General features: G+C 31.0%; 1 protein-coding gene across 4 annotated transcripts in view; it reads left to right on the plus strand.

The window, feature by feature from the left end:
- LRRIQ1 (leucine rich repeats and IQ motif containing 1) overlaps nucleotides 1-17732 on the plus strand; it is a 113001-nt gene that overhangs the window by 79595 nt on the left and 15674 nt on the right. For 3 of the 4 annotated variants that reach the window (XM_068667540.1, XM_068667565.1, XM_068667545.1), the window contains 2 exons: nucleotides 11924-12056; nucleotides 13618-13678. In XM_068667540.1, coding sequence (XP_068523641.1) covers nucleotides 11924-12056; nucleotides 13618-13678 — 194 coding nt within the window. Of the gene's footprint in view, nucleotides 1-256; nucleotides 1860-11923; nucleotides 12057-13617; nucleotides 13679-17732 lie in introns of those variants that run through there. The other variant, XM_068667554.1, reaches the window with a different exon arrangement.

Below are 17732 nucleotides of genomic sequence, written 5' to 3' on the forward strand. Positions count from 1 at the left end.
AATTCCCTTTTTTCATTGCATAGTTAATACAGTTGCACAAGGAGACAGTACTGATGTCACAGAGCACTATGAGAAGTAGTTAAGTTTTTCAGGACTAGTCAATTGAAAACTGAAGAATCTGTTTGGAATTTGGGAACAGGTAAGTAAAATTAAGACTTTTTAAGTACTAAGGAAAATTGAATATATTGGTTTTAGTGACTGTTTTGCTACCTCATTGCATTCTATTCTCCTCTTTTTATTCTCCTATTCTAACCAGAATCCTGAGGGAAAGTTTGTTCAGAGACGTGGCTGCCTTGAGGATGGTGATGCTATTCAGACATTTCTCCAGTTTTAGTATACCTTGATGTGTTCACTGAACCAGACTTTGGAGAAGTTCAAAGATTTCAGAATTTCAAGAACTGTGTTACAAGATACAGAAAAAAATTTACTCATGTATTTACTTATGTATATTTTTTGTATTCTTATTGCTAATTCATATACCATTTTCCAGTTGCTGTATCAGTACCTCTAATGTACTGCTTTTCATGTACTGTATTTAGCTTTACTGATCTGAAAAGAAGAAAAATCTTGCTACATCATACAAATGTTATATATTTTATAATTAAAAGATTTTCTGTCTATTAATATTTCTCCATTGTTTTAAAGGATTCTGTTCACCTTTTTTGGTCAAATTATTTTGTGTTACAATTTATCTATCTTGTATGAAAAAAAAAAAAGAAACTATATTAGAGTCTTTCTTACAAAACATTCTCTTATTAGAGAGAGGTAAAAAGCAGACATTGTCCTGTTACTTTAAAACTTGCTAAAAATATGATGTTCGTTCTCCATGACAGTGACTGTTACAAATCCTAACTGCTTTGTTCAGTTAATTTTTTATTTATATATTTTTTAAGAATTCCCATGCAAGGTACTATAATTTTAATAGAGTAGTTTAGTCTGTAAGATTGTAAAACTTATCTGTTTCATTATTCTGATGTAAAATGTATAAAGTTATCTACTGAAGTTCTTTAATTTCAAGTGTGAGTTCACTTATATAATTGGACTTTATGTGCTTATTGTCCTTTTTGAATCCTGTGCTAATTGCAGAAGCTTAAATAAGTGGCTACGAATAAGCAAAGTTAGGAATGGACAACTGTTTTACCTGTTGTTGAACAACAGGCAAAACAAACTATACTTTTAAGTTTATTATTTATGGCAAATATAAATAGAATGCACATGAGGCAAATTCAATGATTCAGAATCATCATGGTATTTAACTTATGTATATGTCAGCAAGGTGGAGGGTTTAGTGAAAAATTTAGCTTAGAGGTTTAGTAAGAAATAAACTAATTTAAACCCACCTACTCCAATAATAAAATATTAACAATCAAGCATGTTCATTTTCTCATTAAAAAATGATTTAAATAAAGGTCAAAACAAAATTCCCTGACAGAACAGGAGGATCCAGGGTAAAATTAGTCCTTTTTCATTATTCAGTGAAATAAATCATTCAGATCTTCTTTGCATAGAAAAAAAATATGCAGTTGTAACAATAACTGATTCAACATCAATATAATTAAGTTCAATTCCCCTAGGGCTAAATACTCTTGAATGTGTGTTGATGTGACTAAAATGATGTGCTATGTTTAAATTATTGCACTTTTCAAGTGTTTATAAGCTGAAAATTTCAATCTAGTTTGTAAAGAACTCTATAAAAGTACTAAGCTCTTTGAAGAACACCAATTAAGAATTAGTCTGGGGAAACTTGCCAGCAAATCATGTTTTTGTGTTTTTGCTTTTGTTTTCACCTGTACTTTACAAAGGGAATTCCCTTTTTTTGAATAGATCTGGAATTTAATATTGTTTATTTTCTTCTGTGATGTATAAACCAAATAAATAAATAAATAAATAAAACTTCTTAAGAAGAATTGGTGTTTTTATATCTATCTGTGTTTATTGCCTATGTAAGTCCCTGGTATTTACAGTTATTTTTAAGATGAAGATAAATACATAAGAATTGTATCTGCTTGGGGTTTGCCTCTCTTTAGATGTTGAGTCTGAGACTTTTTGTTTCCCTGTTGAATTCAATAAGCATTAAATCAAGCCATGTTTACGTTTGACATAATGGCAGACCTGATCTTCGGTGATACCTCTGCATTTGACTATGAAGTAAATTAATCAGCCACCTTGAACTTAATCTGTGTAGATTTTGTGTGTGTATTTGACAATGTAAAGTTGTTCTACTGTTATTCTTTACCTCACTGAGAAAACTATGAAGTGTTGTCACAGTACCCTCATGCCAACAGGTATTTCCAGTCTACATCAGAAAGTAAGCCAGAAATAGTTTCACCCACACTTTTAAATCCAAAATTATATGTATCCATAATAGATAGAGTACACGACCAATTCACATGTATTCAAAATTGAACTACATTAACAGAAAATTGTTTCAGTGTTACTCTGCGCTGATAAGTACCAATGAGTGAAACTCACGTTGTGTACATCACATGTGTTGATGAACATAAGATCTTAAAAATAAGTTCATACATTATTCAGATAACTATCTAGAGAAAACGTTTATTCTCAAGGGTAAACATAATTAAGACTTTTTAAAGCATACATTCCTGTGATACACAGTTACATGTTTTTTGTTTACAGTATTTAATTTACATTAATTACTTGCTCATAAAATTATGAGATAATTATTAATGTGGTTTAAATCAGCTTTACTAACTTTGTGTTGCTCCTGATTAATGATTTATGTATTTATTTTTAATACTTGACATAGGTGTCTTCTTGTTACATATCAGTCCCAAATTGTTATTTTGAACCAATCTTTCATTGGGTTTGAATTTTTCTGTCCCAATCTTCTACTTTTAAGTCCTTCAGTACAAACAAAACCTACCTTAATAGTTGTCACACTCAATAAAATTTACTGTTTTATTGTGGGTTTTTTTGCCCACCTCATAGGGAGCAACACAGTAGTTAAAACCTCCTACACTCATAGAAAATGTTCTTTTGTATTTATCTATTTTTATTTATTTTGAGAATTTCTTTGGAAAATCTGGTATCTTAAATCATATTGGTTGGTTTATTTAATGTAGGAAAGGTAATCCTCTTGTTTGCACTCCATACAAAGTGATAATCTTTTCTTGCTTGAAAATTCTGTTTCATTAATGAGCAGCTAAGCACTTCTGTTCCTGTTCTTGATTGTTTCTGTCAGTTAATTTTAAAAACTGGGAATGTATAGAATTAAAATCTATCAAAAGAATTATTAAAAAAAAAAATGTTTATACATTCCTTAATTTTCTCTTGAGCAATTTCCATTTTCTGTAGAAAGCATTCTTCATTAGTGCATTTAATAATTCCAAAAGAACACGAGAAAAACTAGAGGTGGATTCTTTACGAGTTAGATTTGGGTGAACAGATAGAAGGTGAATGTAGGCAGTAACTATAAACATAACAGGCTCAATCTACTTCTATCCTATTTAGTCATAGTTAACTGAGTGTGGAAATGCTGGACATATCATTTCAAAGTAGTTTTTACTTCTTAATTTCTTTGTTTCTTCAAGGGACTTGACTCCCGAAGATATTTTCGTAACATACTCAAAATTTACTCCTCAGCACACCTGTTGAAATTTGCTTATGCTGAGTGGCTGAAGCAGTTAGTATATAGTTTACAGAACACACTATTCATAGAAGAATATAAACAAGAATAATGTGAAGATACAGTGTAATGCTGTAAGTGTATGTATTTTCAGAACTCATAAAAACCCAAGTGGATCTTGAAGAGTGCTGTTTGCAGGAGGCAGCAGTTTACATCAGGAATTCACCTTATTGTGTTCATATGGCTAATATCATGCTTATAGTTCTCATTTTCTTTAGAATTCTTTTCTATTTTTTAGCAAGAACCAATCTAGTCTATCAAACATGAAACTGATGAAACTGTTTCATGTTACTTCCAAACCTATATATAAAAGAAATCTTTAGTGTGGCTGGGCTGAAAAATGTTGAAATGTTAATCTGTTGTTTTTTTTTTGTTTGGTTGGTTGGTTAGTTTGGTTTATTGTTGTTGTTTTAAGATGTAATGTGACTTTTTTTACCTTTTATTTTTTTGGGGGGTAACGTGATAAAGCAAGGATCATTAGTGGGTGTGGCAGTGGGTATTCAGATAGTCAGCTTTTCTTTCTGTATACTCTCCATCTTATCCGTCAGCTGTTGTTTTACACTTACTACAGAAGAAGTTCATCTTCACTATCACCACACCTTCTAAAATACAGCACTAATATGAAATTTTCTGGCTACAAAGATAATAATAATACTGTTTGTTATATTAATATCACAACTATAATTGTCCAGATCAGAAGAGTATGATGTTTGGAGAGCCTTCAGTGCCTCTTCTAGTACAAACAAAAATACCCAGAACAACTGATATATTTCAACTGAGTGGAGTCAGTAATTATACGGCATTTCATTCAAAACTTAAATGGCAAAACATAGTAACCAGAATTAAATATCAATCAATATTGATCAGAAATACACATAACCTCACAATTTTTGATTGTTGACTAACTAAAACAGTGGCCAGGTCATGTGTTGTTTTGCTTTGTTTTGTCCTGCTTTTTCTATGCTCTAAAATTCAGATGGCCTTTAACATTGACTGAAGTTAAAATAACCTTAATCGTATATTTGGTTCCAGTGTTAATTGACAGTTGTAGTATTTTGAGTTTGCTACTACCTTGATACTAATATGTAAGAACAGTAGTCTACATAACTGTAAATGCAGAGGCTTTAATGGTAGAAAATTAGTCAACTGGCAGAATTTGGTTCTGGTTTTTGAGTTAATTTTAAAGAAATAATACTTTTGTGGACAAGGGAATGTCATTAAATGTATTAGAGGGTGTAGGCCTTCATTAAACAACTGCTTTAATATTCCTTTATGTTTTCTTCCTTACTTTTCTAATTGACCCAATTAGCGTATTCCTATATTACTATATTTATTTGTCCTCCACTATTTGGTCACAATCTTTTTCCCACTGACATCTTCAGGTCACAAGATCATCACAAGATTCAGTGCCTGAATCAGATCAGAACAGTAATAAATTCTGCAAAAAATAAAATCACCAATTGCATGTGTGACATCTTCCTGTACACACCTCAGATTAAATATTTCTTTATGCTTATAAATCAACTCAGAAAGGTGTTGTATGTCTTAAGGAACGGCATGATATGAAACCAATTTTGTTACAAGGGAAATTAGAGAAGATAAATGAGAAATCATATTTAACATAAATGGTGGAGTAGAGAAAATAATGGCAGCCCATATCATTGTGAAAGTTGGATAAATTGCAAGGAACAGAGTTCATTCTACCTTGAAGTTGATGGCAGGTCAGTGAAGCATATGAAAAAAAAAAAAAAAAGAAAGAAAAAAAAAAAAAAGGAAATTAAGGGAGTGTTCCATGTCCACAAAAAAAGTGAAGGAGTTAAGCAATTTTATATAGAATGAAATTTTGTAGTTTTCAATAAATCTGTGTGATAGTGGGTTGCTGTGAGAGAGATTAAATGATCAGAAGATACCAGGAGAACCTAATCAGCAATATTGTAATACGAATAGATATAAATAACTTTAAATGAAGCATTTTAAAAGCATTTTGTTGAAGGTTAAGTAAGACTTGAATTTGTTTCAAGGTTGGGAAAGGAAGAAACTGAGAATAACCAATAAGCTGTGTATAAAGACTAATATAAATCACTACTGACAAATAGTGGTGGTGGTGTATTATGCAGAGACAGGAACAAGCAGTGAAATAGACAAGAATGTGTGGGAAGTCCTAAGTATAAAATTCTGTTTTCCTTGAATTCAGAAGCTGAAATTTGTACAATTTCAGTGGTTTAGGAATCTCAGTGAAAGTATTCAGCTTTTGCATAATCTAATATTAAGAGTTCAGAAAGATAACACGGGTGGGAGAGGCTGAAATATATTGAGTGAAACAGAATAAACTAAGGAGGTGAAGCTTTATTAGTGGTGCGAATCACCCTGAAATAGACCATAGTGTAGAACATAACAAAAAATAGAAATGAAAACATGGAGAAAAAGGGCAGTCCAAAACCAGATTATGGTCTAATTATATTCATGATTAGGAGTGTGGTAAATACCTGGATTTCAGAAAGGAAGAACGAGTGTTAGCGTGAGGTCAAGAACAGTTACGTGGTGAAAAGGAGATAATTACTATAGCAGATGAAGAGGTTAGAGAGGAGAAGGAGGTTTGCAGATTGAAGAGTGATATATTAGACCTTAATTATTGTCTGAAAGAATCTGAAATATCTGGTAAAACAGGGAAAAATATAAAAAGTTTTTTTTTTTTTAATGTATTTCTTCCTTTCTATATTTGTTTTTATGATTTTTGAAGCATGTGCTCCTGTGGCTTGATCAGCACTCCTATATTCAAAACTCTTTGTGACATAAATGATAATGCATTTGTAGCATCAAGAATTTTTTCAGGTTGTAACTTCGTGGTATTTTGAAAAAATGTCTGTTTCATCTTTTGCTCATCTGTGCACTCAGGCACTGCTATAAATATTCTCCGTTTTTCATTCATTATGCCCCCAGATATACTAATTACTTTAGTCAAAAGTTACTCAGATGGAAAGTAAAATCTAAAATTAATCTGTCTATGTCACAGACAAGATTCTTTATTTTTAAGGTAGGAAGGTGTTTGACTGTCTGAAAATTCCAGACCTGAGTTGTAGATAAAGAAACATGATGCGGTGATATTATTTTAATTCATATATTTATTTCTTTTATATATATATATATTTTATATGTTTATTTTAATTTATATATTTAATTTTAAGTGAAGCAAACTCCACATCAGTTACTGCTACATGATACTAACAACTGTCTGGAAATTTTATAAATATTACTAATGTATACACTGAATAGCTGTGTACATACTAAAGACCACTCTAACTACCATCTATTTTCTTAAAACAGTATTACAGGCATGTAGTGGTAGCTATGTAATACGTAAGTGAATGTAGTAACTTCTGACAAAGTAAACTTCAGAGAAATGCATTAAGTTTTGTGTTGGTAAAGAAATTCTCTTTACCTACATTTCTCTTATGTTCCAGTATAAATTTATGAGTGTTTATGTTTGGTTATTTGTTCTGTTGTTTGTTTGTTTTTTTTTAAGTATTTTGTGGTCTGTTTCCAAATTCTTCAGTTTCTTGCCTTAGTATCAGAGTTATTGCTTGTGTTCTAGCTTTCTGTTCTGTATGTATTATACAGATTGTGACAGAAATAATATCTTTTTTTTTAATTATTATTTTAAAGTATGGAGAGGATGAGATTAAAAGATGGATTTTAGGTCTAGGAATTTGAGATTTTTTATTATTATTTATTAAAACATTATAGAAGCTATGAGAAATAATAAAAATCCTCAGTGGGTATGCATCATTTTAATTTTCATTTGGAATAATGTATTTATAGTTAGTACATTTGCATATAGGCTCACATGCATGCACTCCCAGAATTTATATTGCTGACTGCTGCTAATCTATACCAGAATACTGACAGATAAGAAAAAAAATCAATGTATTAATAGCATTGACATTAATTTTATATCCAACTCAACTACTTAATTCCCATATTAAGAGCACCATTTCCAGAATACGTATTGAGAAAATTAAGTCTGGTCACAGATTTTTTATATTAAGGGAGGAAAACGTAGAATGCTGAAGAAATTCCAAGACCTTTTTTTCACATTATGGGTCATAGTTTCATAGTCTATAACTTTATATGTACTGTACTCTGTATGAAGCAAATTTTGAAGTGAATTAAATAACCCTCTAAACTCAAAATTTAACTGTAGATGGTTAGCTACAGTGCAGACTTCACATGCTTCTCTGTTTCAAGAAACGTATGTCGTATTAAAAGTAGAATATTTATCTTCCCATCATCAACAAATGTATTTGAACAAAAGTCAATGCTGAATTAGATGCCTCAGCACCCCTTTGCATAAAAATAACAAAGAGTTTGGGATTGAGAACAGTGAGGATCATTTTTTTCTAAAAATAGAATCTGAAAATGCAGAATCTGAAAAATTTCTCTGAGTGTAGACATTGTGTCACTATCTTTGGTATACTGGTTTGCTGTTAATAGCACACGGCCTTGCAGTGGGGAACGTGAGTATGAGGGCCTCCTTAGGCAGTGGGAAACATGGGTTTGGGCCTCATGAGATTTGAATCTCCAGCTTTTGCATCCCAAACTATTCTCTTTGGGGATGTTGCAACCCCCTTTTTAAAGCTGACTGCTACAGCTGAGGGCACAATATACATCAAACTTGAAGAAAATCCTGTGAGAAAAAAGCCTGACTTTATCTAGAACTTAGGGCACTTCACCAGCAGTAGTTCACAGATTCTTAGCCCTTCTATAACTAACTTAATAGATTATCCAGAGATAGTCTAACATAATATATGTAAACAGTATCTATATTTTAAACTGAACATGAGACGTGCTGTCTCAGAGCACGCCAAGCAAACAGAATTTGACAGACTGAGGTTGACATTTTTCTGGATCCAAAAGTTCAGTTTATTATGAGTTGAATAATATTCATGTGGATTTGGAGACCTTGGAAATAATTTGTTATTTTCCTCTAATATTTAGTTTCAAGGACATTTCAGATGCCCAGGTTCTTCTGAATAGGTTCTCTCTACTTAGGTACTCAAATTCTGCAAGAAAATGGCAGCAGGTTCCCCTGAAAACTGGTGGAGTCTGACCTAAGTGCACAGCATGTGTGTGGATTAATTGGTAACACTTAAAAGTCATTATTGCACAAATGCCAAATGTAAGACTATTCCAATTGTAAATTACTAACTTGTGTTGTTTAAAAAAAAAAGTTTGAAAGCTTAGAAATAATAATCTAATGTGTGTACACTAATTTAAATACCTCTGAGATGATTTTTTTTTCTTTATGGGGTTCTTCCTTCTTTGATGTATTCCTTTTTTCTTTGATATTCTAAGAGTTGTCTGGGTTTAACAATTAAAGATTATAGGTCTGATCCATTTCAAAGTTGCAGAATGCTTACAGCTCTTATGAACTTCTGTGTAATTTGTGTTAGTACTTCTACAAAATCATGTCCAGGTTTAAAAAAACAAAAACAAAAACAGAGCCCTAATTTAAGAAAGCTATCAAGCAAATGCCTGTTAATGATAATGATTCCCAAGATCCTCCAACACATGATGTTCATAAGTGGAACAGGAAAGTGGTAATGTTGTGTTTTAATGCATAACAGTATTTTTTCATAAGATTTATGTTGTTATTAAAATATAAGACTATGGATATGTTCCAAATAAGAAAATAGAATACTGTTTTCTACGTTTTTGGTGCACTTTTCTCTTGATCACTTTCTCATTTCAATATTTTTTTTAATTTTAGTATGAATATATATAATAAAATTTTAATTAAAAAAATTTCAAACAGAATTCCATTAGAAATTCAAACTGCAACAAAGGTGAGTTATATGCAATCATTTGAGAAAAATAACTTCCCAAGTTAAATATATATTTTAGTAAGTTTTATTGTAGATTATTTCATGTACATTCTCTTTTGGCTGCCATTGATACACAGACTTGGACTCTGGCCCCAGGAGGCCGGAGCTGCATGCAGAGCTCCTGTGCAAGGCACCTGGCGGGCCAAGTGTTGGACTCGATGATCCATGTGGGACCAATATTCTACTGGGATATATTCTATCATTCATATATATATATATATATATATATATATATATATATATATAATATTTGTATAATATTATATATTATGTATAGATTATATGTAATATCCCAATATTCTATTGGGATAATCTATGTTTCTATGATTCTAATATTGGTTTTAAATCCCTATGTAGATTTGCCTTATAATAGAGGAAAAGGGCAATGTTTTAGCAAATGCTTAGTTAGTACAGGAAGAAATAATTCTCCTGAGAAATATGGGTAATACTGAACCAAACTTTTCTGTAAATATAAATTAAGAAGGAACGTAAAGCTAATGTCTTGGGGAATTATTTCTCACTAGAAAACAAATGTGCACTACAAATGTTCAAAATTTAAAGGTCAGAAAGCTGTACTGCTGAACTAGGAACACAGGAAAAGAATATCATAAACCTAGGAAAGAAGTGGCTCTTGCTGTATTCAAGGAAGGTGATGAACTCTGTTATTATGACTCTCTATTTTAATATTTGACAGTGATCCAGCAGGTCACTGCTTGATCTTTCTTAGGCAGACCTCACAACCATATTTGGATAATTCAGTGATGCTCCATCTAAGTTTTTAATTTTCTGTCTTCCTGATAGTGTATCAGGAGGTACATGAGAGTCCTTTACAACAGCAAAGAATATATTCTTCTATCTAACTTCTAGACTGTCTTAACTACTAAGACATCTATGACTATGTATTATGGATTAGACAATTGAACAAGTTCAGCCCAAGGAATGGATTTCATTCAAATAGACATTCCCTATACTGATATAAACCAAAAGATATTTTTATTTCAAGCTTTTATAAGCAGCTATGATACTTTAACACTATTCCTTTAAAGCTAAAAGATGAAAGCAGTGAGCATACTGCAGAGCCAGGTAAAAGAGAACTGAGAAACAACAGTTTGCAGCTCGTGCAAATGAAATTATAATTTCTATGGAAGAAAAGAATAAAAATATTACAGATAATATAGCAGTCCTCTGACAAAGTCTATGAATAGCTTGTATCTGCAGTTCATATTGTCAAAACATGAACGGCAATAAAAGCTTAAAATAAAGAGTATAAGGAAACCATTCACCTTAATTGTGATACTCTATGCCATTATAGTGATTGATAGTTAAATCATTCCTAGTGAGTAAATGGGCTTTATACGAAGTGGAATAACTTACATACTTTGCTGGTTCAAGTGCAAGAGATCCACCCCTACAGTTTACTAAATAACTTCTAATCGCTGCTAAATTCACTTGTCAGGAAGAGTAAGGAAAATCTTTGAAAGGGAAAAAAGCAATAATCATCAGAAAGCAGTAAGGTAATGTCTTCCAAAGTGAGATTAAAGAGGGAAAAAAGGCAAAACCAAACATTAAATAAAAAAATAATAAAAAATAAGTGTTCTGATGTCTCATAAATTATGTCTCTTGAGTCAAAGGTACCAGGCAGAAAATAAAAAGTTGTTCATGAATGTCCACATGCAGCAATGATGCTTCCTCTGCAGGTTCTTCCAATTCTGACATACTCTTCCTTATGCTTCAAAACATGTCAGGTACCCACCAGAGTGTTCCCAAAGACTGAAGATCTTCCAGTGTTGTGCAGCTTTTTGTTGTAATGTTGATGTTTTATTCTCTTGGAATCTCTTTCATGTGCCAAAATATATGTAATAATAAGATATGCAATTGCTTTGAAATACAATATTGGAAGCTGTCATTAAAGTATCACTAAAAGATCAGAGAAATAGGATTGCCATGCATCCACTTTTACATATAATGGCAAGTTTTTACCTTATGTATTGGTAAATAGAATTGTAATTGTAAATTAATGTGTATTTTTATCCATAGAGACAGTAGAGTGAGCAGCATTCATAGATGTTTTGACAAGCAATTTATCTATATTTTTCTATATACATTTCATTAAGAAGATATTTATTTCCCAGTAAAAATAAATTTATTCAGAAGGCCTCTGTTCAATCCTAAAAAAGAAAATAAACTATGTAATGCAAAATTAATTTTAAAATATTTCTTAAATATATCTGAAGAGTAAAATATTGTGGAGTCAGTTGGACTCTGTAATAAAATGAAGTAATTGTGGCTTTTCTTTTGTAAAAAGCAGTATTCTTTGTGTTTTTCCGGGGAATCATTTACAATCTGATATTTTAAAATAACAGCAAAAGACAAGAGTATCTTTTTTCCTCCCCAGGTGAAAAAGAAGAATTTTCTCAACTGGATACTACTTTAGATGAAAAATTGCAAAGGAGAAAAGACTTTACATACCAATGGCTTCATACACAGCTTTCAGATTATGAAGCAGCCAGTTCAAAAAATACTAAGAGGTGAGGTAATTGCCTTTTAATTAGATTTATTTTTTTTTTTATTGTAAATTTATCTTGTAAAGTGAAACCTACGTTAATAGTTCTAAAACAAACATGACTTTGTAGATAGCATACAGTACACCATACTTCCGGGTCCCAAACACAGTACCTTTTAGAATTATTTTAGTCATTGAATAGATACTTCTTCTACAGTGATAGTGGTATGATAAACAGTGCAGGACTTTATGATAAAGTATAAACATAGGTTTATGCAAGCAAAGTTTTTGTATTGTAACTAGTATAGGAAAAAGTGCTTGTTCTTTATATATCTTGTAACTTTATTGGTATGTATTACAGTTTTATGTAATTACATCAACTGTAACATTACCTATGTTGTTTGATTCAATTAAGGAAGTAAAACACCCACTTTTTAACTATATGCCATGTATTAATATTTTGTCTTCAAAACCTTCTTTTACATTGTCATGGTATGTATACTTCAGTAAAATACAGTAAATATGCTCTCAATTTTATTTCGGTTATTAAACATGTAAAATATCAATACAGTTAAAGAAAAAGGTAATTTTATTCCCTAAATGAATGTTAAAAGACTGAGTATATGTTTCTCATATACTTGTCAATAAGTGCTCATAAGCTTGTCAGTACAAGTTACTGATACCTTAGTGAAACCATTAATGGGCAGAACAGACACAGGCATCTGTAATAGGACTAAAGAAGGGGTCGATAAGCAAGCAATGGATTTACTATAAGCATTTTAACTTGACTTTCATTAAAAATGTATTTAATTCATAATGAAATGGACTGCATATTGTTACATTTTACATGGGAAAATATTCCACATTTCTAAACTATATCGATGACTGAAGGAAGTCTATGCAGCAAATACTCTTCAGAAAATATGTCAGTTACGTTCCATAATAGGGAAACACTACAAGAGCTTGTTTAAGATATCTGTCATGACTTTTAATTCGAATGAAAACACTGGAGCAGAACATGTAATGATGTTTGAAAGTAAGAAGACACAGAAATTTGTAAAGGCTTTTTTTTTTAAATGTTATTTAAATATTACTTTGTTACCTCTGTGGGTGTGTGCTATGCACTAATATTTGTACTGGTATTTTTAGGATTATGATACCATTTATGCATGTGGCAAAATTCCCACTGACCTACACTGGTAGACTATTTAGAACAGCCGATACATTTATGCAACTGAAAACAGACTAGTGTGACAACTGATTTAGTCAGAATTTATGTCAGTACATGCAAACAGACATGTATTGTATTTATTGATATCTACAGTTTGAAATTAGTGTTTTATGATTAATAAATTAATATTACAATAGTAGTTGTTAATAATTTATTAATTTTAATATTATGTACTATTAATTGTAATATTAGTTACCCTGATACTTTTACATGTTTTAACCATGGAATCATTTTAAATGATGTCATTGCTACTTAGCTACATCTGAACAGGAATGTTTCCAGGATCAGATCCTCACAGGTGTTTTAATGGTATACAGCGATATTTATTAAAACTTCCATTTTACATTTTTCCCAGCTGTTCTTTTTTGCCTGAGTTGGATCCTGTGATCTGCAACGGTGGACAAGTACAACTTGTGGTAAGAACTTGTTTCCATGTGGAATTTTGCAGAATTCAGCTAAGCCTTGATAGTGTTTTCAAATGCATATTTGGTATAAAAACAACCAGGAGCTTTTTTTGATTGAATATAATTCTTTAATGTCGTCTCTATTTGGCAATCAAGTCAACCATTGATGGAGATCACAGGAAGATTCAGGCACAAGAACCCATATGTGTACATAGGGTTCTGATTTCATAACTTGATACTTTTCTTTGTTTGTTTGTTTAAGATATCAAATATAACTGTTTTTAAAGCTTCTAAATCAACCTTTAAAAAGATTTTAAAGCAATAAATATGGTTCAGCACCAATTACATTATTGACTGAAAATGTATTTTTGTCAATCAGACAAGTTTAAATGTTGTTAAATTCTATGTCATATACCTAAATCATTCTAATATGCCCACAGTGTCATTTACCAAAATCAAGTTACTTCTTTATTAATATAGTAACATTATTAAAAATAGTGTAAAGTCAGATTTATTTCTACAATGTCTTTACTATTTTTTTTCATAAAATGGTCTCTAGTCTTCTTGTGATTCATTCTTTTCTTTGCAGCATTAAAAAAAAAAAAAGTATTTTCTAAAATGGGTAATTCTGTTGGCTGGCAGGAGGGGGAATACAAATGATTTAACAATCTGAAGATTTACTAGTTGAAAAGACTTAGTGTTAGAAAGATCCAAATGTTCCTTTGGTAGTGAGCAGTGGTATGATACCAATTTATAGTGTATGACTTCATGTCTTATTATCAAGTTAGCAATATTCTTGTTGACGTAATTATGTGGGGGTGAAAAAAATAAAATAAAAAGCAATATAGAATTTAGCTTTATATGGAATATCAATTGTAATTTTAGTTATGATAGAGCTGTATTTGATTCTAATGTGTTGGTTGCAAGTATCTGTTTACACATTCCTTGTGTCCATCTGTATCTGAGGAACAATGAAAACCTGAATTTTATTGTATTTATATAGATACATTTTCATCTATTGATTTATGTTTGTACCAAGTATGAGAACACAAGTCTTGTGTATTTATTTTATGTCTATTTATAAAGTATGGCAACATGCTTTTTTGGTGTGTTTGTTTATACTGCTGGTATTGTACTGATGCTCATATTGAACTGCATTGAGCTACTTCCAAATTAATTCACATCAGGAACTGACAAGGTCTGTGTCTTCTATTCACATACAAAATATAATATATATAAATATATTATATTATTAAATATATATGTATATAACTATATTATTAAATATATATATATATATAACATATAAAACAAATTTCTTAGTTCCATGATGTGACATGTGCCTCTAAGATTACATACCTAACATACCTGTACTTGAAGCAATCTTGGCCCTCTCCAGCACCTATATTCCTTGGTTTCACCAACTATGCAATAGGTGTGTTTTGGAAATGCTTCTTTAAACCCTTCTAAAATTCGTGATTGAACAAATGCTCTTAAGAGTTAGACATTACTATTGCTATTTTCTTTAAGTCGGGTTTTTAAAGCTGAGATTTCTTTAAGTCAGGTTTTTCAAGTCTAATATTTTTCTTTGGTAACTGTGCAATTCTTAGGGTTTTTTTTGATTGTTTTGTTTTGTTTTGTTTTTTTGAATGTTCAGTGGCTGAAATCATGAACTGGGTGACTTCTGATGGGGTTTAGATGCAGCAGAACTAATAGTTATTTGTTAGATAAAGTCTAAAAAAGTAATTGCTCTGATTTGAACAAATCATAATCTAGTAATGTTATCTAAATTACACATTATATAATTATCAATAAGCATATATGTACATAGGTAGATTGTATCCTATTTACAGTAAGCAGTTCTGTCCACAAAATTCTACACCAATCCCACAACAGTATTATGTGGTGTACCCACATAACAAGCAATGTTATGGGATTGTCTCAGCCTGTGCCATGTTACACAGCTGTTACACATAAATGAAATACTGTGAAAAATGCAATAGGTCAAAAAATAGAAATAAAGGAATAAAATATATCTCTAATGTAGAAAGCAGCTTTATATAGGCAGTGAAATAATAATGTAGTTTATACACATAGATGGATGGAGAATTATGTTTTTAAAATTTATATATATTTTGTTAGCTTTTGAAGTTTGAAATGTGAAATCTGAACATAATCCTAATGCTTCTGCAAAGTAACTCAGTTAAAAGCTACAAAATCATGACAATAATTAAGTTAACATTCATCAGTAATCATTACCAAAAAAGTAGGAAAAGTGCTGGTAATTTGAAAGAAAGATGAAAATATACATTCACCAAATCAAACGCAGAGAGAGAGAGAGAGAGGGAGGGAGGGAGAGAGAGAAGAAAAGGGAGGGAGAAGCAGAGAGGGAATTAGAACAGGAAAACATTCCTGGGCATTTCCAGTCATTTATTGTCATATGCTCGTTTATAGAGTTTCTTGGTGTGTAATAGCATCCCTAACTTGTATGTGCTACATAAGTCTGGATTCTGAACATACTAGATTAATGTAGTTTTCTAACTGATATCTGTATGCATTCCAAGAGTTAAGACTTTGTTTTTAGCTGACACAAAATAGTATTTCTGTGTTTGCATATTAACAATAAAGTCATAGAAGTCTTAGCCCTTTTCATTGGAGAATAAACCCTATTTAGTAAATTTAAGATCTTGTTTTATTAATCTTGATAATTTGGTTAATACTACCACATAAGTGGTAGTAGAAGGCACGCTGGCTTACAATTTAAGAAGGGCACATTAAATTAAATATGATTTTCCTGAATTAGAAGTAGAATAGACTTCCCTATTCATCTTTGTTGCATATTTACTTGAGGTTACCTACATAATTAACCACTTCACTTCTGATCAGCCTCTCAAAATTTATGTAACTTGAAATTAGCAGCAATTTTTTACCTCAGAAGATTACAGAATACCTTGATAATTTATATGCAGAACTGTATTCAGGACAAATATTCCTCCTGATAAAAATAATTTCCAACTAACAGGAAAAAAAAATATTTTGTAATAATAAAGCTAAGGGCAAAATATCCAAAATTTTAAATGCACTACAGACTGAAGTCCAATATTGTACTCTGAAAAATTGTACCAGGATCTTAAATTTTTCTAAATTTTGGCTCTAAGCTATAGAAGTAAAAGGGAAGGTTTTAATTACTTTCAGAGGACATTTAATCAGGTTCTTTACAAACCTTAATTAATTAAGTTTGCTCCAGAGATTAATACAGTTTTAAGATTTACTTTGATTGTAATTGGCTGAAAACACTTGTCTTTATTTGAAAGAATATAACAAATATTTTATATAAGAGAGCCAGACAGCCAAATTAAAATCTAGCATATGACCCTGAATAATGTAGTCTATAAGGTAATGAAACCTCAGCTTCTATGATGGTAGGTAGATAATAATTCCATGTAAAAGTAAGTTGCTTAAAATGCTGTGGCCTTCTGTGTCTTTGCAAACTGTGACATAACTTCTGCTATGCATTGAAACACTTTAGATGGAAATAAGAATGATCAATTCCATTGTTTAGAATCTCTCTGAGAATCACATTGATTGCATTATTTCAATTCAAGAGAAACTAAAAGTTTTAATTTTAAAATTTTAAACATGCAAAGCTTGCAAGCCTAAGAGGATTGTATAAAGGTAAGGCCAAAAATATGGAGAATTGCCAAGATAAAACTATTATTCCCTTGAAAAATTCTTAATATTGTTATGGAAAAGCAAATAAAATTGATATTAACAACAATAATGAATCCCGCTACCTGTGCAAAGTAAAACTTTAAAATAATGGTCATTAAATATATAAAAGACAGAAGGAAGCAACAAATAAACTTTGTGCTGACACAAAGGGTACACAGTCACTAAGGAAGAGCATAAAATCTCTGTATCTTTGGAGTTGTTGGTTTGAAAATGGCATGAAGTTTTTAATGAATTTTACATTAAACAGTGCCTGGATAAAGACAAAGAAATGAAACAGGTCTCCATTTCATTTGAGTTCTCTGTTAGACTGGACTACAAAGCTTGTCTACATTGG

The sequence above is a fragment of the Anas acuta genome, chromosome 1, assembly GCF_963932015.1.
Source record: "Anas acuta chromosome 1, bAnaAcu1.1, whole genome shotgun sequence".
NCBI classification, from domain to species: domain Eukaryota; kingdom Metazoa; phylum Chordata; class Aves; order Anseriformes; family Anatidae; genus Anas; species Anas acuta.